At 48.3% G+C, this 22,104-nt stretch overlaps 1 protein-coding gene across 1 annotated transcript in view; it reads left to right on the top strand.

Annotated features, from left to right (window-relative positions):
- GFRA4 (GDNF family receptor alpha 4) overlaps positions 1 to 9,896 on the top strand; it is a 132,159-nt gene extending 122,263 nt beyond the window's left edge. Inside the window, exons 7-8 of the mRNA XM_073342976.2 lie at positions 627 to 784; positions 6,169 to 9,896. Of these exons, the coding sequence (XP_073199077.2) occupies positions 627 to 784; positions 6,169 to 6,312 (302 nt within the window). The 3' untranslated portion in view covers positions 6,313 to 9,896. The remainder of the gene's footprint in view (positions 1 to 626; positions 785 to 6,168) is intronic.
- Positions 9,897 to 22,104: the final 12,208 nt, after the last annotated feature.

Here is a 22,104-nt window from a genome sequence, read left to right as displayed (position 1 = left end):
CTGGGTCATTAAAACTCAGAGGTTCCTGGCTCCCTGTCCTGTGCTCAGTGGCTCTTGGGGTCTGGCAGGTGTAACGGCTCACCCCAGGTGGGGCGTTGGCAGCAGGGCCCGAACCGCTATTGTCTGAGTGAAAAGAGCCAAGACCATAGCGGGCTCATCAACCTGTGTCCTTGGCCAAGCCCCCAGAGGCTGGACAGAACACTACGTGGGGCAACCCCTCTCCCATGCTCGGAGGGAGCCCCTAGGCGCACTCCGCGTGGAGGGGGCAGAGTTCCTGGCCACTGGGGCAGCAGGGCCAGGCAGCAACTTCTGCCTTCAGTGGCTTTGTCCCCCACACCCTGCTGGGAAGCTCTGTCCCCACTGGCCTGCTTTCCCCGCCGCCCCATGGCTCCCCGCCCACCCGCGAGTGGAGTCAGGGCACATGGGTGGGCAGACAGGGCAGCACTGGGTAGGGAGGCAGGGCTGGCAGGAGCGGCAGTGGGAGGCGATGGCTGGTCCGTGCCCCAGCCTGTTCTGGGGAGGGAGGCGCTGGTTTGGGGGTGGCCGGAGAGGTTGGGGGGGTGGGGGGTAATGTTAACACTTTCCTCGAGAGCTTTGCTCTGACAGCTCTTCCCCCTCTCGCCAAGAAAACGCCATCCTGGCCTTCGGCAACGGGACGTACCTGAACGCGGCTCTGGCCCCGTCCGTGCCCCCAACGACGCAGATGTACAAGCAGGAGCGAAACTCCAACAGAGCCGCCACCACCCTCAGAGGGAACATCTTTGAGCGGCTCCAGCCCACCAAGGTAGGGGTTAGACCGAGGAGCTCACGGAGCCTTTGTACTGGCGCTCGCAGCAAATTCACGCTCCCCCTCGGCTTCCTGGACCTCAGCTCCCTCCTTCTGCTGCCCTCTGCACCCTCTACACTCAACCCCTGCCACTCACCTGAGACTCCCTGACCCCCCTTCCACACCGTGCCCTTCTCCTTCAGGCCCTTCCCAAGCCCTCCTCCTTTATAAGCTCTTTTAATAAACTCAGCTCTAACCATCAGGCCATGCTGACCTCACTCTTCTCCTCTTCTTCTGGTGAGCTTGTCACCTGCTAAGTGTGCCGTGCGTCTGTCATGATAGGAGTAAGTGATGTTAATAGTTTTGCGGGCAGCAGAGGCTTGAGAGTCAGGACTCCCGGGTTCTATTCCTGGCCCAGCTGTGGGCTTGCTGTGTGACCTCAGGCAAGTCACTGAACCACTCTGTGCCCCAGTTTCCCCACTGGTAAAATGGGAATAACATTGCTCTATCCTGGGGATGTCAACTATTAATTAATGTTCATTAAGCACTGTGAGATCCTCAACTGAAAGGTTCTAGACACAAGAAAAATATTGTTTAATTATTATTAGTATTTTATTGTTAGGCTGAGTGTAGCCTCTGTGTACGATAGTAATATTCAATGATTATTATTTAAATAAACGATAACCCTGGTTTACTGCGTACTACAGTCCTAGAACTATTAAGTTAGTTCATCATTACATAACAACAGTGCCCCCGATTCACTGCATGCCAGATAACAGAAGCTCCCCAGTGGCTGGGCTCCAGCAACGTGGACTGGACCAGCTGGCCTTCGCTGTCTTTCAGGCTCAGTGGAACCACAATGCAGAGTTTGGGAAGCCCTGTTTCCCACTTGCACTTCCCCTGCCATGCAATAGCCCAGCATGTCAGAAACGCCTCGGTCACTCAGCAAGCCCCTGCCACTTCCTACCTGTGGCCGAGGTGGAGAAGATTGAAATGCAGCTGCAGCAGCACTGAGGGCTTGTCAGGACCTTGCAGGTTGTCCCTGACATGTAGATCTATTTATCTGCACCACAGTGCAGATGGCCACAATTTTGGCTTGTACTTGCATCCTCCTGCAGAGACACACAGAACTGGCTTAGCTTGTTACCAGCAGTTCCCTTTGCATTTGGCCTTTGAGTTGCATGAAAGATGCTGTTCTCCTCTTGGGGAGTGTCTCTTCACTGCAGAGTTAACCCAGGCTCTCTTCTGGGTTTTAGCCCAAACCCCTCGACCCTCTCGTTTTGAATCTTGCAAGAAGGTGGTGGTGAGGGGGCTTTTGTGCCGTTTGAAGTTTATACACGAGTCATGGAGGGCTTTGTAAATTGGATTGCGGTCTGAAATTAGGGAAAGACGCCTAAAGTGGAATAAGCAGTAGCACTGGGGCCCGGTGACCCACACCTTGAGATGGTGGGGGAGCTGATTTTATTTTAGCCACCAATAGGTTGGCACCTGTCCAGACATGTGAATAGACTGGCAGAGCATAGTAAAAGCCCCACAGCTCTTCCGGCCTGCAACCCTGAGCCATCCATCCATGCCAGCTTGCCCCTATCTGCCATGGTGCCGGGTGGGACCCGACAGGGGAAATACCCCTTGAGCCCCCAGAGCAAGCTAGCCAACCAGGGAAGAGAGGCCCTAACCCTCTACAGGTTAGCTCTGGATGTACGTTCCCTCTAGTAGGGACGGAGCCAGCTTAGCCTTTGGGACCTGTCAGAGGTGAGTTAATTGTTAACCAGTTAACATGGTAAGGGGTTTGCCATTCTGGGAGGGAGGCCTCCACATTCATTGCTAAGCGTTGTGCAGATTTAGAAATTCAGCAGGTGAGGTAAAGCTCATGTGGTAAAGAGGTCATCGTGTGCCTCCCGTGGGGTCCCTGCTTGGGCTCCATGGACTCCAGCCTTCTCCCTGCAGCCTTTCACTTGGGTTTGGAGGTACCTGAAGCCTAGAATAGTTTACAGAGCTGGGGGTGCAGCTTAAAGCCTGGGCTCCACTTTAACGCAGGCTGGAACCCACCCACTCTGCCGGTGAGGATGTGGGCAAAATCACTCGTCTGCGGATAGTCCTCCAGTGCTGTCCCACACATCCCCCCCAAAGGACAGACAAGTTCTCCTGCCATTGATGCAGAAACAATCCTAGAGCATCTCAGCACACAGAGCCATGGGATATGTCCCCAGTCACAGATGAGGGGGCAGCACCAGTGAGGACACAGTAACTCGAGTGTGGCTTTGCTGTGTGGCTGCTCCCCCCCGGGTGAGGCTACCCTGGGTGCTCAGACCTGGCAGCTGACCTTATGGGCTATTAACTCTGCAGTGAAGACCTAATCGCCCAAGATTACAGCCTCGGCTAGATGTGCAAGAAACAATCTCTGCCGCCCTGGCTCACATTCCTATGGAGCAAGCTCCCTCGTGCATGGGGTTACACGTGTTGCCCTTACATTGCATGGGATCACTGGGGACAAACACAGCAGGGTGGAGAGAATACAGTAAACAGCCTCAAACCTTCACCCAGGGCTCAAGCCCAGCTGCAACCACAGGCTTCTGGGAGGTTTGAAAACGTGCCGGTAACTTTCCCCCATTTCAGGTATCTCTGCACTTCTTGGTTCCCCCTGGGCGTGGAGGTACAGAGACACTAGCGGAAAAGTTGTCCCTTGGCATTGCTGGTCCTTCCGGCGGTATAATGGAAGAGCCTGTTCCTAGGAGAGTCCCAGTCCCATGGTGCAGGCTGAAGGAGGAAGGCTAATCCTGATCAGCATCCAAACGTTAGACGGCTGCTCAGACCTGGGACGTGGTTCATGTCGTCACTAAGCATTAAATGCCCAGCCAGCAATAAAGTGGGGGACTCAAAGTACAGCTCCACCCCCATGCATTAAATGCCCAGCCAGCAATAAAGTGGGGGACTCAAAGTACAGCTCCACCCCCATGCTCCAGCTGTCCCGAAACCTCCAATTGCCAGGAGCTGGGATTGGACGACAGGAGACGGCTCACTCGAGATTGCTCCGTTCTGTTAATTCCCTCTGAAGCGTCTGGCACTGGCCGCTGCCAGGGATAGGATACGGAGCCAGGCGGACCATCAGTTTGACTCAGCATGGCTGTTCCTGTGTGTAACTAGGTACTTTTATGGCTCCTGCCAGGGTAGTGTCTGAGCACCTCACAGTCATTCAGGAGTTTATGTCCCCTCACCGCCGTGAGGCAGGGCAGTGCTATTATCCCCTTTATACAGACGGGGAACTGAAGCATAAATCCTTAGTGGTATCTGGGCACCTAACACCGATTGAAATCAATGACACTCCCCGGAACTCCACCGAGCTCTCCTGGGGCCCAGTCTGGTGCCACAAACACCAAGTCATTCTTCGTCCCAAAGCAACTCTCATCCTACGTAGTTTAAACTCCTCCTACCCCATCTCCTCCCCCTCCCACTTCTAAGACTACGTCTACACTACAGAGCATAGGCCAGCATAGCTATGTCAGAACAGGCCCCGCCTGTAGACACAGCGCACGCTGACAGAAGGCCTTGTTTGCCGGTGTAGGGACACCACCTCCCCCCATGACATTATTTACAGCGAAAGACATTCTCTTCCACTGGCGTAGCTGCATCCGCCCTGGGGGTTTTGCTAGCATAGCTATGTCACTGGGACATTGTGTTTTTTTTCACACACCCCTGATTGGGAGCTCTGCCAATATAACTTTTAAGAGTAAACCAAGCCTTAAAAAAAGCACAAAAAGTGTTTGTCCTCTGTGAATGTCAGGACTATTTTGCAGAGCCAGTGTCCATAACGTCCCCAACCGGCATGCTTTGGTTGACTTCTGCATCTTTGCTTAAAGGTGAGCTTCCCCTGCTGTGTTCATTCCTCCTGGGAACAGTATTCTGGGGGACAGGAAACACTTAAGCTGATTACACAAAAGTAGCAAAAAAGGCCTCTAAACCCCACCTCTCTCTTAATACGTGGAGAGATGGCTCTGATCAGAGGCCTGGTATGAGCTGTAGTGAGAGAACCTGAGGGGCTGTGAACCATGGGATACGCCCCAAAAGTCTGGGTGTAACACTGACGGACCCTGGTCGCCGGGAGGTTGGCTCGAACCTGGGACTTCTGGAGCTCAGTGCATAAGCCTCTACTGCATGAGCTAAAAGCCATATGACGCAGAAGTCAACCAAGGCATGCCATATGGCTTTTAGCCAAGACTGTAGAGAAGACTCATTAATTGTCTCTCTCTAGCTGGTCTTGGTGCCACTAGATAGGACAGAACACCACACCCAGCAGGTGTGTGGGGTACATGGGCACCACACAAAACCAGTGGAGACAGGAAACACTCCAGCAAACCCTGCCATTTCGCTATGTGGCTACTCCTCTGCCCAACACCAGGGAGGGAACTGGACCTTGGATCATTGAGTTAACTCTGTATTATGGACGCACCTGATGACAGTCACTGAGCAGGGAGAGCTATGTTATTAGGCCAGGTATTTCCAGCAGAGAGAGGGAAGGATTAATTCCATCATCTGAGGCACTGGTAAGACTTTATCTGGACAATTGGGTACAGTTCTGGTCGCCATATTCAAGAAAGATGAATTCAAACGGGACAGGCATCGAGAAGCACAAGTAGGGTGATCAGGGACTGGAGAGCCCATCGTATAAAAGGAGACTCAAAGAGCTGGGCTCGGTTATAGCCTAGCAAAGCAAAGGCTGAGAGGGGATCGGGTTGCTCTCTATAAATACATACGCGGGGTAAACACCAGGGAAGGGAAAGAACCACTTTAACTAAAGGACAGTGTTGGCTCAAGAACAAATTGATCAACCAGCCAGGAATACCCAGAGGCTGGCAATTAGAAGGTTTCTAACCATCAGATGAGTGAGGCTCTGGACCAGCTTCCCAGTAGGAGCGGGCATGGGGGGAAGGGAGCAAACAACCCCTCTAATTTGAATATGGGGCATGGTAAGTTTAGCCATAGGATGGCATGAGAGGGTTGCCTGTGATAGCAGGAGACTGGACTTGATGACCCAGGAGCCTCCAGGTGTTTCGGCCTGTGTTATCTGGCCTCAGACTAAAGTGAAGTCACTGTCAGGCCATTCTGCTCCAGGGCTTGCCCTGTTAATGGTTGTCCCGAGCTCTGATTCTGAAAGGCCTCCATTAGATGCTGATGAGAGCCGCTTCCACCCTCACCGCAGTGTAACTATCGACTTCAACAGAGCTGGCTTGAGACCAGAATTCAGGCCAATGCTTCATAACAGGCCTCGATCAGCCTGGCCCTCACACCCCTCCCTGCCTGCAACACCGTTAAATGTTGTGGGGTGTGCCCGGCTCCTGTCTTTTCCCGGAGTGGGAGGATGAGTGTGGGGTTCACCCTCAGCATTGTCTCCATTCTCTTCACAGGGACCTGGCGAGGAGCCACTCCTAAGGGGCTCCACCCAACTGGCATCCGAAACCTCCGGCTTGGCGTCAGCCTCCTGCACTGCGGGGTGGCTGCTGATGTGGGTTTCCATGGCTCTCGCTGCGCCACTCCTGCTTGCGATGTGAAAGGGAGCGAGCACGCGGCAAGCGGTGACTCTGTTTGGGGCGTCTCGTCGCGGGGCGGGCGGGGCGTGTGTGGAAATTGCCCTTCTCCCCCCGCCCCACCCCAGCCAACATATTCTATTTTGTAAAATTGAAGGCCTCACCAGCTCACTCCTGGTCATCCTTCCCCCTCCTTGGCTCGCTTCTCGTCTCCAGCGCCCTGTAGCATGTCCATGGTGGGGCAGAACCACAGACAGGCCCCTTCGTAGAGCCCAGCACAAGAAACGAGATTCAGAGGCCCCGAGCTCTCCTGAAACAGCCGAGCGAGGAAAGACTCCTGACAGATGAGCTGTCTGGAAGGTTTCATGAAACTCTGGCCTACGGGGACGTGGTGGGTCTCGCGATATGCCATGCAACTTTCTACACAGTGACCCGAGCTGCGGGAGGACCAACAGAACCCCATCCCTGGCTCAGACTGAGGCCGTCATCCACTTTGTCAGCAAGGCATTGCCTTTGCCCGCCAAGGAGACACCAGGCATCTCTGCGGGATACAGCAAAGCCAGGACCGTGCGATCCCTGACCTAGCTGGTTTTTCAACATGCCTGACAGCATCCTGTGTAGCTGGCGTGTAACTCCCAGCCAAACCCTGACCCTTTCCCCTCTCCTGTAGAAAACCATGTTCATGCGTTAATGGTCTTCAGGAAGAAACACGTGTGTCGCCTTCCATTATTTTGCCGGCTTTGGCAATTCATGGTGGCGTCCCCTTCTGAGCCCGGAACATTCTTAACTGGCCCTGTCAAGACTTTGGGGTAGTTTTTGTCGCATCCAAGTGTGCGGTGAGAGTAGGATATACTGTCCCAACACAACGCTAGTCTTTTTATAATCTCTTGGTATGTGTAAGCCTCCAGGCAAGGACTGATGTCACGTCGCTTGACTCGTGCTCACCTGTGACAAGCGAGTTGTTTGGTCTTAAAGGCTGTGGTTACACTGCAATAGAGCACCCGCAGCTGGCCCATGTCAGCAGGATCAGGCCATTGGCGTCATACAATTGCTGTGTAGCTGTCTGGGCCCTGGGACCCCATGAGCCCTGATGTCTACACTACAATTTTATAGCTCCGAGTCAGCTGATATGGGCCAGCTGCGAGTGTTTTACTGCAGTGTAGACGCCCTTAGTGACACAAAGGCTGTTCAGTGGGTTACTTGGTATCTCTAGTCACAGAAATGAAAGATGGGCTGGAAAAGGTTCAGTGGAGACCTAGCAACCAACCAACTCACCCAGACGAATGGCCACTTGGGGATACTCAAAAACCCAGCTGCCGTATGAAATGATCCAGGCACTAAATGCATCAGGGCATGGCCTGCTCTGATTCACCTTGTTAAATAGTTAGCTAACAAAGTTGCTCTCATTAGGTTGGCTTATGCCCTCATTCTTCAGACGCTAAGTCAACCTCTAAATAATAGGATCTGGGAAGAAGTGTTCTCTATGCTTGCTGTTTGCAGGATTTATTGCACCTTCCTCTGTTGGTGCATTGGGGGCCGGCCACTGCCAGAGACGGGCTGCTGGGCTAGATGGACCATGGGTCTGAGCCCGCATGGCCACCCCTACCTTTCTGTGGAGATACAGCGTATGATCCTGAGGGTCATGAGTAAGCCCCTAACTCCTGTTGACATCAGTGGCCGAGCTGAGGGGCCTCTGTGCTGGATCAGGCTCAGAGAGACGCTGGTGAATTGCCCCCTCATTAAATGCTCAGCCTGGCTGCCCCATGGAGGAGCATTTCTTGAGGGCCTCCAGCACTTTGGGCGGCTGGGTTCGAGAAGCACATTCCTTGGGTCACATGTCTCCAGCGCCACCAGCAGCCCTCTCCTGACATGTGGGTTTGTCAGAAGGATTTTGACAGGGCCCAGCAGTGGCAGGTGGGGATCGCGAGCACCACCCAATGGAGCACTGCACGCACAAGGCCCAGGATAGGGGTTTGGCTGCAGTCCGTTGCCCTCCTCTCCCAGTCCCCTCAGAAGTTGATTTCTTAGCTCGATTGCTTAAATTTTAAAGGAAAATTGCAATGGAAGAGAAACATTCCCGGGCCCTTAGTCGAGCATGAAATATGACCAGTTAATACTTACTTTGGAGTGATGCGCTGGAGTTCTGAGCCTAGTGTAACCAAAGTCCTGTTATGTTTCCCCCACCACCACCACCCCTGGGTTGCAGTGACCAAAGCTGTTTTTCCGTGGTGCACCTTAGCACAGTAACGTCTCATTGGCCTGGTTTTACAGAGGTCTCAGCTGTCCCAGAGGTCTTCATAAAATCAGGGCTTATGGGCAGGGACAGCAGGTGTAAATGTGGAACAACAAAGCTGGCTGCAGACATACCCGCCGGTTGGTGTCATGCACCCAGCCGGGAAGATGAGCGCTACAGAGAACAGCAGGCGGTGGCCACAGCTCGTGGTACATTGTGTTTTTAGTGGGATGGGGTGGGCATGCACAAGCCTAGTCTATATAGCTCCTGGTAGCAGCCTAAGCGTGGGCGAGCCTCCTAATAGTGCGTGAAGTGACACGACTAACAGCTGTGCTGTGCAAAGCCTGACAACAGCTGGCACAGCAGAGGCAGGATCTGACTGCTGACCCAATGACAGCTGGACAAGGCTCTTCCCTGTGTACCAGGAAGCTACTTCATAAGAGGCCTTTATGTGCCACGCTCCTTGGCTTTAACTAGGTGTGGCCATTTCCTGCCGTTCTGCCCGCAGTAGCCTGAGCTACCGGCTGCCGGCCCAACCTTCATGTGCTGAGCCATGTAATCAGGCCGCGTTATGGGTTAGACTGGGCGTTTCCATGGCCACCGCCTAGGAACTTACCCCACTGTCCAGTTCACCTCTCTGGGGCTTTTGAAAGGCTGGGCTCCCATTTCCTTAGCCAATATGTGTGCTGGAAGTGCGGGAGGGTTTTTCCCTCCAGCCAGCCGCAGCACTCGAAAACGTCATTCCAGCCCTAATGTCGGTGTGGAGAATTTTAGTCCTCACATGCTTGGCAGGGCAGCATGAGCTCTAAGTAAGGGGGGAGCGGCTCAGCTGGTATAAATTGGCTGAGGGACCTGGTGTCAGCTGTCTTGGGTACCCCAGCTTAGCACCACTTTTTTGAGCAGCAGCAGGGTCGGCTGACCAGGCAGTGACCAGTCTCAGCCTCCAGAAGGCTGCGCTCAATGGGGGCCTTCAAACCCAGGGCTTTAAAAGCAAGCTGTCACGTTTCACGCCTCAGATATGGTGGGTAGTGTTCGGGCAAAACAGCCCTAGTTCTTGTAAGCCAAATGGTTATTGTTTTCCCCACACCATCCTTGCAAGCGCTGCAAGGCCAACACATTTCAATGGCGGCAAAAGTCTCACCCTCACTTTCTTCCCCTTGTGAAAGCCCCACGTTTTATGGCATCCAAACCTTGGCAAGTATGGGATGGGTTCGCCTGCAAACGGGGGTCACAGAACTACAATGGACGTGGATGCAATTTGATGTCTGGATGAAATGAGCAAACTGTTGAGTATTTTGTTGGTTGCGCTGGATGGAGTCAGCAGAGATCGGGCCGGGAGCTCTGTAGGTGTCATTACACCTATAGGACTGAGGGGGCGGGGAGGGGGGGGGTCCCTCAATTTAAAAATGCAAAGCTTGTGGATGCTAAGCAATGGCCAGGTGGAGAAGATGTTGTGGGGAGGGTTAACACAAGAATTCAAGCCAACTTTTTTTACACACACACACACTCTCTCTCTCTCTCTCTCTCACCACAAAACCGGATGAAATTGTTATGTGATCATTTCATTCCATCAGTATTTGAAATTGATTAAAAAAAATCATTAAAAATTTCAACATTTGCCATTTCTTTTTAAATCAGTTCTTATATCCAATGAGAAAATATGATCACTTTGTGAGTGTGTGTGGGGGGAGTTTCCCTTTTTGCCATGGGCCAAAATGTTCGCAAAAATTTAAATGCTCAAAATGATTAATTTTTTCAATTCTCTCTACTAACCAGGGCCCCTGGTGTATCTGCTTGCACTGGAAAGGGGCTGAGACGGACTAATACGTACCCCACAGACTTTCCTAAGCACAAAGATGTGTCCTTTTTAATAAAGCAAACTTCTGTGGCATCGCTGAGCTGTATTTTCTGAGGGGCCATGCCATTTCTGGAGTGGTTTGGGAATTCCTTACACCTTGTGTAACGCAATCGCCAAAACAACAAAGCGCCTGGTGAGGAAGGCGTTTCTGCGGGAAGGAATAATCTCGGCAATAAAACAAGTGATGGCAGGTGATGCTGAGAGACTGTGTGTGTGCCCTCGCGGGGGGGTTGAATGGCTGATGTTAGCGTATACTACGGGGATATAATCTGTACGTAACTAAACTTCTATAAGCATCAGTATTCAAACGTGTACATGAATAAAGCACACATGCATTTTCCTGAGCCTTTGCTCCTCTTTATTTCCCCTCTGATCCCATGAGCGTGGCCAGTCTGCCAGGCCCGCCCTGAGCTGGCCGGGCTCATTGTGTGAGAGCTGACAGTGCTGGTTCGGTTTTTTGGCGGTGGCTGCAATTGTTTGGGCTGGAGGAGTGGGCTCTGCACAAGCGCCAGCCTGAGCTGCTGTCTGGCCCAGGTCTCTCTGCTGAGGTTGACGATAAGGCTGGTGTTTTCTTGTGTGCCTTACGGTAGCCCCTACAGCCCCCGCCAAGGTCCGAGCTGGGTGAGCCTGACTAGGAGGGTTTACGTTAGACAGGGGGTCAGCTACCTCGTGTCACAGTCCCTTCTAGCCTTAAACTCTATGACGGTATTAACTGAAAACATTTGTGCATCCTTGGACTGTTAATAGAGACTCAGGCAAATCATTGTACCCCCCAAACCAGCGTCACCTTTGGATCAGCCCAGCGCAGAGGGTTAAAAGCACACAGGGGTCCTGCACCATTTAGGACAGGGACCAACAGCTTAATGAAGGGGTTCTCAACATTTTGCTTTCTTAGCCCCCCCCCGCTAACATGCTATAAAAATCCCAGGACCCAGTGTGTGTGTGGTGGGGAGGGACTCGAGGCTTTACTCCCGTGGGTTGGGGTGGGGCTGTGGGGTGCCAGGGCTCAGGGCTTCTGCCCCGCAGGGTGCTTCACTTTAGCCCCATGGGGCAGAGGGTCTTGGGGCTCAAGAACCCCCTGAAATGGCTCACAGCCTCTGCCCACCCCAGTGGGGCCACAGACCCCCGGTTGAGAACCGCTGGGTTAACAGATTAAAAGTACAGGGGAAAATTTGGGCAGTAGGATGCAATTCCGAACCCTGGACTGTAGCCAAGATTAACCCACCCAAGGCCCTCGTGCCCAGCTTGCTTTAGGAGCGTTAATAACCAGAAGTGGTCAGGCTGATTCGTCAACTACAGCAGTAATCTACCACCTCAAGAACAGCACCCCCTGTAGGCAACCTACTTTCTGCAGGGTAGCGTTTGTGGCTTCCTGCGAGAGGGCCCTAGACATGTCACCAGCTGCTCAGCCGAGGAAGCATGGCTGGACACGTTAACCATCGCATGTGTCAGCAATGATTTTAGTAGAATGCAGGGGAGCACCAAAGGGATTTCTGGTTCAGGAAAAGAAAAAGGGCTTTAGGAACACAGCTCCTGAGCAGACACGCCAAGCATCTGCAGGAATTTCCCTATTGGTTTCTTTAGACTCTATGTCCATCAAGGCGAAATTGGAACGAAAAGCCTACTCCCATTCAAGGTTTGAAGGCAGGGTGTGGAAGTTTAGTCTGGAGACCAGCGCCGGTGTAAGCGATGGAAAGATGTTAATCCTCATTAACTATCAAACAACAGGAAGGGAAGCAGATGATTGGGGGAACAGAGGGGAGACGGGGACCTGAGCTGGTTTTTTTTTAAAACTGGATCCCCTGCCTTTGAATAATGATGTGCAACTTGCCAGGCAATGTGGCCTTTTACCTAGTGATTGATAAGCAAGGGCCTGGCTGGATGCTAACTTGGTCACTTGTATGAACAAATGAGTTGCCACTCTTACTCAGCCCGGGGCCAATTTCTTTTAGCAGTGTGTCACAGGTCCCCCCATCTACCCCCTGTGCATAGCCCCTACACCCGCAAAGACCCCCTGAGTGATGTCAAGCAGGCGCCAGGCAGGCACGGTGTCATGTAGGGGGTTGTCAAATGTCATTGCACCGTGCCCCTCCTTCTGACAACAAAAATTATGATGTGACCCCCGGGAAGGGGGACCAAAGGCAGAGCTCCTCTGCCCCGGGCAGGGGGGGGAAAGCAGAAGCCTGAGGGCTTTAAACCTAGGTGGGCGGAGGCTGTAATCTGAGCTCCGCCTCCCAGGGCTGAAGCCATCAGGCTTTGGCTTTGGCCCTGGGTGGCCGGGCTTGGACGTTTGGCTTCAGCCCCAGGCCTCAGCAAATCTAACACCAGCCCTGGCGACCTCATTAAAACAGGGTCGTGAGCCGCTCCCGCCCCAGAGTTTGAGAGCCACTGAGCTAAATCTTTTCGTGAGCCACTTGTCCACTACATCGGAATTGACCACAGCGAAGGCTGGAAACGTGGTGTTTACATCATGCCCGCTGACAAGGTACCAGTGGCAGCCCATCTCCTTAAATACCAGGCCCACGGGCGGGAAGGCCCATGATACCTAGCGAGGAGCGGGCCCAGCAGTGTTTTGGGACAGGAGATCTCACGGGAAAAATCATTTTCAGTAGCTGGGTGGAAGAGTGCGACACCCAGCTTGCTGCAGCAGTCTGCAACTTCCATCACTGGGCACAGCGGTGGGTCCCTAACAGAATAAAAGGGGGGGTGGGAGAGGCGGGTTTGTTATATATTGCAACCTAAAAACACTTGCAGCTGTGAGTGCTGAAAGGGGTGAGCGAGCGAAGTGCACAATCAAAGCTGATTTTACTTTTATCGGCACAAACGGTTTCAGCGGGAAAGGACAGATGTTTGGCCCCACAGGCATGCGTAAAGCTCAATGGCATTTTGTTGTTGTTGTTGCTTAGCTCCTGCTGGTGAACAGGGTCTCATGGGGAGGCGGGGCGGGAGACCATGCTGAATTAAGGACTCGTGCTCAGCAGCTATGTTTAGGGTCGTCTTGTCTGATTCAAGCACACAATGCTGTAAGATAAAGGAAGATGCAATGAAATAGAGCTTCCTAGTGCTGCATGGATGGCTAGGATGGTCTAAGGGGGAAGACACTGCCACAGACTAGCTGCGTGATGTTAGGCAAGTGATTTTATACACCCTGTGCCTCGGTTTCCCCATCTGTAAGGCAGGGATAATAAATCTAACAGCAAGCATCTGGGTGCTACTGTATGATTACCTGGGGATGAGTCTTGCTTGGAGCTGGCTGAAAGTTGAAGCTAGACAAATTCAAACGAGCAATGCGGCTTACATTTTTAGCACTGTGGCTAATGAACCACCGGAAAAACCTTTAAACCAGAACCCTCTAAATCCAGATGGGTTTGTTCCTGAAGAATCCGCTCTAGTTCATCCACAGCCATTTGACTTGAAGCAGCAAATAATTCAGGGAAGTCCTATGGCTTGTGTTATACAGGACATCAGACTAACGTATCACAACTGTCCCTTCGAATCTCTGAATGAATCCATACTCCGGCTTCTGCTGGCACTTACTCCTGTAGCCATGAACTGATGGTAGCAACCGTGGGAAACTTTTGAGCAAACCTGCCTCGTGGGTACAGGGAGGCGTCTGTTTTTTACTAATAAGGCACAGCTGGAAATAGGTGTGTTGGGAGTAAATGACAAAATCCCAATTCTTGTTGCACTTGCAGCTACTTATCCAGTGCATTTGTCCCCATCTTAGTATCTCAGGGGTCTCTGAGCCATGGATAGAAGTGCTGGAGACTCCAGCCTGCCAGACTTTTGGTCATGTCTGCTTGATTTGAATGGGAACGTACAGCTGATGGCTGCCACGGCCCCTGAATCAGTCCCTTTTTACCAATGGGCTCGTCGGTCTGGCTGAGAAGGCAGAACACGAGCCAATGGCTGGAATGTGAAGCCAGACAAATTCAGCCTGCAGCTAAGACATAACTTTTTAACAGCGAGAGGAATTAACCGTTGAAACACTTTACCAAGGGTCGTAGTGGATTCTCCATCAGTGGCCATTTTTACATCAAGCCTGGATGTTTTCCTAAAAGCTCTGCTCTAGGAATTAGTATGGGGCAGGTCTCTGGCCTGTTTTAGACAGGAGGTCAGAAGAGAGGATCACAATGTCCCCTTCTGGCCCAGGAATCTGTGGATCTAATGCCTGCCCCAAGGGGTTTGCAATCGAAATAAAGAAGACCAATAAAAGGTGGGAGAAAGGAAGTAGAAGGGCCGAGGGGTGAAGTGACTTGCCCCAGGTCACATAGCAATTTAGTAGCAGAGCCAGGATTAGAACCCCAGTTCCCCAAAAGCCGGGTCCCTAGCTACTACACCACACTGCCACCAATGCAAGGGAACAGCAGTGGCCCAATGACTTTGCTAGGGGATGAGAAAGATGTCATGGGGACGATACTGACGGCCCCTGGCTGCAGTCACAGCACAACAAAAATTTGACAGCTGACACCCAGATCCTGTAAGAAGAGGATTGACAGGGAAACAGAAACTTCCCATCAGCTCCTGCAGTGCAAACAGTGCTAAAGCATGAACATGGGTGGAGCTGTTGCAGTTTGGTTATTAAACCATCATCTTTCCTCTCTGAGCGCAGAGACAGCTGCTGTTAGCTAATGGCCCGTGCAGGAGGGGTAGCTCGGACAGGACAAATGCTCAAAGCCCTTCTTTGTAAGGAGGAATTACAGCTCGTTAACATGAGAGATTTCTGCTAAGAGCAGAGATCTGAGCCAGTGTGCCAATGGAAACGTTGCTGGCCGGACTGCTGACAGCTCCCATCACATCTCGAAGGACGGGTGGAATCCAGTCCTGACTGAATTGTCAGTGGGTTGCTGACAAGGGTGCTGGAACAATTTGTAGAGTGGGGGTGCTGAGAGCCATTGAACCGGTCTGTAAACCCTGCATATGATGGAAACCACTTCAAGCCAAGGGGTGCTGCAGCCCCCCTAGTTCCAGCACCTCTGGTGGCTGATAGCATGGAAGCAGAAGCTCGTTTATCAAAGTCAGTCTACGGGTTTGATTTCAGTTTCCTCACAACGCCACCCCATGATCAACTGCCATGACTCAGCCCTTCCTCTTATAGCCCCAATAATCCCTTGCCTTGGTTTCGATGCTGATCTCACTCACACTAGTCACTGAAGTCACTGGAGTTACAGTGTTGGGAGATCAGAACCAGGCCCCTAGTCTTTGTGTGGAGAACTGGACTGCTGGTGATATAACTGGAGGCTGCATTGGCATGAATAACACCAGCACGTTCATAGGCTGCCAGAGTAGGCTCAGCACATCAGATGGCAGTCCCAAGGGGGTCTCTGTGACCGAATCCGTCACCGATACTTCATCCCTTCACTCCAGAAGCAACAAGTTAGTTGTAACTAACTCAGTGATATGCATTCCTGCCACCTCTGTCACTCCCAGTGCTTTCTAGTTTACCAACTGGTTCTTATAATGAAAAAGCAAAGGCCATCCATGTAACTGTAGGTAACATTCAGAACCACAGTGAAGGTTGTGGGCAAGATAAGGAATAATGTTCCAGATTAGTGAGTTTGAGGAAGGAAATGAATCTCAAACCCAGATAATTTCCAGTTGACCTGTATATTGGTAGGAGCCCTTCGCACATGAATCTCAGAATTTCTGTGACAAAAGCATAACACTCCTTACCCTTTGGAGACAGTTTTGGGTGGATCGGGGCATACATTATTCCATGCCGACATTCCCCAGGCTGGAAATCCAGGCAAGAGCTCACAGTAATACCTCCATCTGTGTCCTAGCCTGGAAGATGCTAAACTGTCTCAGGGGAATGCAGAGAACCCTGACGCCAGTAGGATCTGGACTCCCAGGTGGATGAGGGATCCACAGCAGAGTGGCAAGGAGGTCATCTATATGGACATCTATATGGAAGGGTGTTGTCCTTTCCTGCAAATCCACCTGGCCTCAATGCTCTGCGGTCCTCACCTAACGCATCAGAGCGAGGCTGGTGCTTTGAAATCCCTGCTAGGAAAACCCTAGAGAGGTATCCTTCTCTGTCCTACCACTCCTATGGTTTTTCTTCGTGCCAACTTGGTGGGTCACTGTAGCCCACAAAAAGTATGGTTGTCTAAGGCAACAGGATCTAAAGAACAACAGGCAGAGCAGCTAATAGGGAATTGCTGTTGAAATTCTCAAGACACAATGAAAAGGCGGAGCAAGAAAAGTGCTCTGAGTTAGGAGGGTGAAGGAGAACCATCCAACCCAGATGTACGTCATAGAACTCAACCCTCCTCTGGCTATGGGTTTAGGATCTCTTTACAAACTAAGCTGAAAAAAATACCCCAATGTCTGCTTGAAGGGGAGAAAAAAAGCACGACGCAAAATAAAAAGACATTTTAACCAGATTTCCTACTTTTTATTTCAGAAGAAAGTTTTGCATTATTTACTTTTTATTTATTTACATGTACTTCACATATGTGTTTAAAATGCACTGACTTCCCATAATTCTTTTGTTCCTGCTTAAATTAGCTGTTATTTTACAATACAAAAAATTATACCAAAAAACTGCAGTCCTAAATGTGTGTATGTATAACACCCACAATCCCCAGCAATGAAATAGTTTACAATACTTACTCGGTATTTACATATGAATGCAATAAACACTAAATTATACATATTAACAAACTAAGCTCGAGTCGGAACACAGATAAGGACTGTAAATAACTACAGAACAAAAAAAATTAAGACCGAATTAGTTCAAGGATCTTAGTGTAAAGAACATTTAGTGTGCACAAATTTCAGAATATAAAACCTATTTTTATTTTTATTTTTTATTTTTTTTAAAAATGGACTTTATTTATTTTACACTCTTCCACAAATAGATTTGTGTGGGTTTTGTTTTTTTTCCTGGTGAGCATTTTGGAGTGGGTGGATAACACAGGGAGAAATGTCTTTAGTACCTGGAAGACACACAAAGGTAGTTTATTGTTTTAGAAAGACAGTAAATTGGGCTACCATCATCCTGATCCAGAAGCAGAATAAACAGCATGTGTGTTATTGTAGATATTACTGGCACGTGATGAACTTACTTATTTCAAGCAACTAAAACAGAAAGCAAGGTTATGACTAAAATTATCTACAGCATGTCAGAAAAGTAAAAGCATCTCTTATCCTTCTCTTGCCTCCACTCCACCCCAAAAGCTAGTGCATATATATTCAAAAATGGAGACGGAGATGCACCTTTGTATATGAAACATGCATGTTTCTTCACAGAACCGGATGTTCCAGCTTACTTTAGGAATCCACTGTAAAACAAACTGTTGCACTCGGAAATGAAGATTGAAGATTTAAAAACCCCACAGAGATTACTATGGAAACGTAGATGGCTTAGTTTAAAAGTCGCTCCTGACATGTACAGTCAGTTTTTATTTTAAGGTCAGTGGTGGAGCACATGTATTTACAGAGCCGATATTTAAAGAATTGTGGCAAGCCCAAAGCCAGCAGGTTCAAAGTTCCATTTGACACTCAGTCCTGAATTTAGGCTTTTATGAAAAAGAAAAAAAAAAAACTCTAACATTCATGTCACTTCAGGACCGAGAATCAGCAGTCTTTGGCTTCACTGGTTTGTGTGAAAACCTTAATGTTTTATTTCAGTCCCTTGGGGAAGGGGGGCATGGATTTCACTGAAGGGTCATTTAAGCTAAATTTAGGACTGGCGAGATGAACAGCCATTTGAGAAAACACTCTAAACCCAGTAAATAGATATGTTGGTACAGTTTTGCCAGACAGAGTATGACATACAAGAACAATATTTAGTATGCATCCTACTTTTAAGGAACTATATATCTGGCACAAGATGCCTTTTATGGCCTGTCATTCTTTCATGATACAATATCACCATATTTTGGTACATTACATATTGGGAATTCACAGGCACCATACACATCTGTACATTGGCATTTTTGGTACAGTATGTTTTTAAGCCGATAGCTTTAAAAGAGACTTGATGGTGGGTGTACCCATAAATCTTCCCCTAAATACAAATTACTGACCAACATGACTATAGGGTCTGCTGCACCCGATCATGCATGCTAAAAAAAAATCCAAATGAAATTCTGGTGAAAAAACTGAAGCAGGTTTGTGAACAAAAATTGGTTTCAATTAATGTATTTTTGTATCCAGTGGCACTAATTGAATTTTCTACATTCAGGAGGTTGCAACATTTCCAGTTAAAATAACACCTAAAAAAAAACCTTCGCAAAGAATAAAAATGTTCCCAGTGAACAATGTGAGACCTTGTATACCAAATTTCACCCAGGGTTATAAAACCCCAGAAAACAGTGATTTGGAATGGACTCACTAGCACAATCTTAATGATAGAGACTTGGGCAGCACACCATCAACTTAATAATCTCATGATAGTGGCTGCTTTAAGTATAAATATCACCTGTTTCTAATTGTTCTTTTTTCAAATGGAAGAGCTGTATTTTAAACTACTTTGCTTTTATTGTTCAAGTGAATGTATTTAAATACATAAAAATGCCAGGTTATGCCTCCTTGCTTTCTACTGCCAGATATCAGGCATTAATCTGATGACTTTTTAAAGCTCTGGAAAGTTACTTAATCATCATATGAAGAAGTTAAGACAAAACTCATACATCATTTAAAATGCATCAAAAATACATTAGATATTTCTGTTTTATATACACGCTAACTCTGTCCACATTCTGCACTACTGTATAGTTTATTTACAAGTGCAAAATCAGTGTTATTTTTCATTTATTTACAGATTCTCCTATGAAATTACAGGTGGTGGTTGTTTTGTAAAGAATCCCCTTTATGACCCCCAATCATCCACTTTTGATGTTGGTACATTGATGAAACACCTGCAGTTTGTTTTCTTCTCCCCAGCCCCTCCGCTCTTCTCTCTTCACTCCTTCCCCCGATAATTTATTTTGAACTGGGATGAAACTCCTTGCAGCAGAGATACGTATGAGAGTTCTCTTTTCCCTTGTCCATATGGAGCTAAGATACAGAGCAAGGCTAAAGCCTAAAGGATCTTTTTGTTTCATTTATATTAATAAAGTCTTATTCCTCTATTCACAGTTTTGGGCTCAATTAAACTTAATATTGATCAATTTCACTTGTCTTCCTTATTTTTAACATCTGCCCCTTAACTCCTTTCTTGAGAGTATTCTGGCCACACTTCCGCTGTAAGCAATTGAGACATAACAATCTGAGCATAAGACAATTCTCTAAAAGGGAGCAGAAATGTGTTTTTTGTTTTTTCTAAAGTAAAAATAATTTCACTTAATGGCCCCCATTTAGCAAAGCATTGCTTTACCTAAGCATAGGCATAACTTTAGGCACCTGCTTAAGTGCTGTCCTGAATAAGTATGGACTTAAGCATAAGGTTAAAAGCTTTCCTGAATTGTAGCCAGTGTTCGTTTTCCCAGTGTGATGGGTAATTGGGTAAGGGTCTATGAATACTAGATCTGCATTTGTGAGGTAATTAAATATATAGGGGGAAAATTTTATCTTGCGTTATTTCTCTGGTGTGGTCTAGCCCGGGGCAGCCCTATAAACAAGGGAAGTTGCAAGTTCTTTTGGGAGGTGACTCTGAGGTAATCTGTGCACCAGCTAACATTAAAGTTGACTAAAAACTTTCACTCCACAAAGTTTCTCCTTATCAACCCCTCCTGAGGACATTTAACTTGCAGGTTCAGAAATATATTTTAAAAAAGGTGTGTTTTTAACAAGAATGTTTCTGTAGTGTTGTTGTATTTGTTAGGAGAAGATTCATTAGTGTTTTTGTTTGTAGGTTTGCGGCTCAGCAAGTTACAATCTTTACCACCACCACTGTTGTTCTGAGATGCACAGTGATTTATTTTCCTATTCAAATGTTACACCTCAAAGAAAGAATTCCAGGTTCTGCAAAAACTGATGGACACGTTGTAGACGGCCAAAAACACAAAAGAAAAAGAAAAGAAGATGCAGTTACTTCAGTTTTATCTTGGGAAGAGGGCTCTAACATCAAACAATATTCAATACTTCCTTTGCAGTTAATATTTTTTCCCCTCAATCAATTTATTTTTCAGTTAGTAAATACCCCAGCCGAAAACAGACTCGAGCCCAGTGTTCTGAATAGAACAGAACTTACTATGGTTATTGAACAGCTGTACCTTGTTTGATACCTTAACGCAACGCCTATGTGTCAGCATCAACATCACTACTACTCTTGGCTGCGGTGTGGTGACAAAGTCGGTTCGTTAACAGTTACACTTTGGTTTTAAAAGCACTGGCAATACCAAGAATCTGCACCTCCTCTTATGTCAGATTCTAATGATGACAAGGTAGGCCGAATTTTGAGTCTAATAAACCTCATCAGCATCATTTTGAGGCTCAACTGCAAAAAGAGTTAGAAAGTATAATAAATTCCTTGCGACACCGAGCCCTCTTCTACAACTACTGAGTGCATCCTATCAGCAGTAAGTCTCCCTCACGTATCTAAGGCAGTTACCCCACACCGTACAGTCACTGGGGGAAATTCAAGATTGAACATTCAAACACGAGGCCAAACAGAGCTACTACGTTTTTTAAAATTAAAATCTTCAGACCAACGGGGCCTCAAGGAGCCGCTCCAGTTCCTTAAGAGGAAGTGCTGAACAGCAACGCTTCTGACCACTGATAGGGTGCAGTCCTTGTCCACAAGAACAGGGAAGGTCAAAGGGGCAGAAAAGGACTCAAAAGGTAACACCAAGTAATAATTAGGTAGCAGGCCACAGGTACACACAACTTCCATTTATGCCAGCTGGTGAAAACAGCAGCGTTCACATAAGATACAGGAACTCAATTCCACTTTCCCCCGCAAGATACTGCCACCAGATTAAGTAGTTTCTTGGGTGGGAAAATGCCCTCATCTTCTCTGACTACAAATGATGCATTACAAATGGCAGAGATTGCCCTGGGTGACTAATTAATTTTTACAGAAATATAGGAACACAATTATGTAAAGACCTGCGTGCACTAATTCCCTCACTTCCTAGATCTGCTTAAGTCTAGGCACTTGTGTGCATGTATTTCAACTGGGTTAAGATGACAGAACCACGAATGCTTTAGAAAATGACATTCAACTTTGTAAATATTGGACTCAGCGTAAGCAATGTACAATATTCAGTCTTGGCTTCATTCTTTCCTATCTTGATGCTATATATTAAGCTGGACCATAAATGACAAAAAAGCACTAATTAAATAATGTGGGAATAAACAAAATCTTTGAAATTATTACATATGAAATGACAACAACGCTGAAGTTTAATATTAGTGTTGAGGGCTGAGACGTACCTGGAAATGCTGCATCTTCCCCCCCCCCCCCTTTTTGGCACAGTTTGATAAATACATGTACTATAATGCACTTTCCATGCATAAACCTGAGTGTCATTTATGTTTGTACTACTGGTTTATTCACTTTGACCTTCAGTGGTGGTGATTAGAGGTTACTGGACCTGAAATAATATATATTTTTTTTTAACCGGGGGAGAAGAAGTCGAACCATCCTGTGGCATATGTCAGTAAAACTTAAGTGGAGCAATTGTCAAACAAAGCCAACTATCGAGTATATGAGAAAAAAGGCTGGATTCAAGGAAGTTGCGTTTCCCATATATTTTTAGTCTCTTGTGTGTCACAACTGTAAAATCTTTCTCCTCCTCCTCCGATGTGTTACTGGTGTTTAAAACCCTAGAGA

The sequence above is a fragment of the Lepidochelys kempii genome, chromosome 4 (genome assembly GCF_965140285.1).
Source record: "Lepidochelys kempii isolate rLepKem1 chromosome 4, rLepKem1.hap1, whole genome shotgun sequence".
NCBI classification, from domain to species: domain Eukaryota; kingdom Metazoa; phylum Chordata; order Testudines; family Cheloniidae; genus Lepidochelys; species Lepidochelys kempii.
This window is presented reverse-complemented; position numbering and strand designations above follow the sequence as displayed.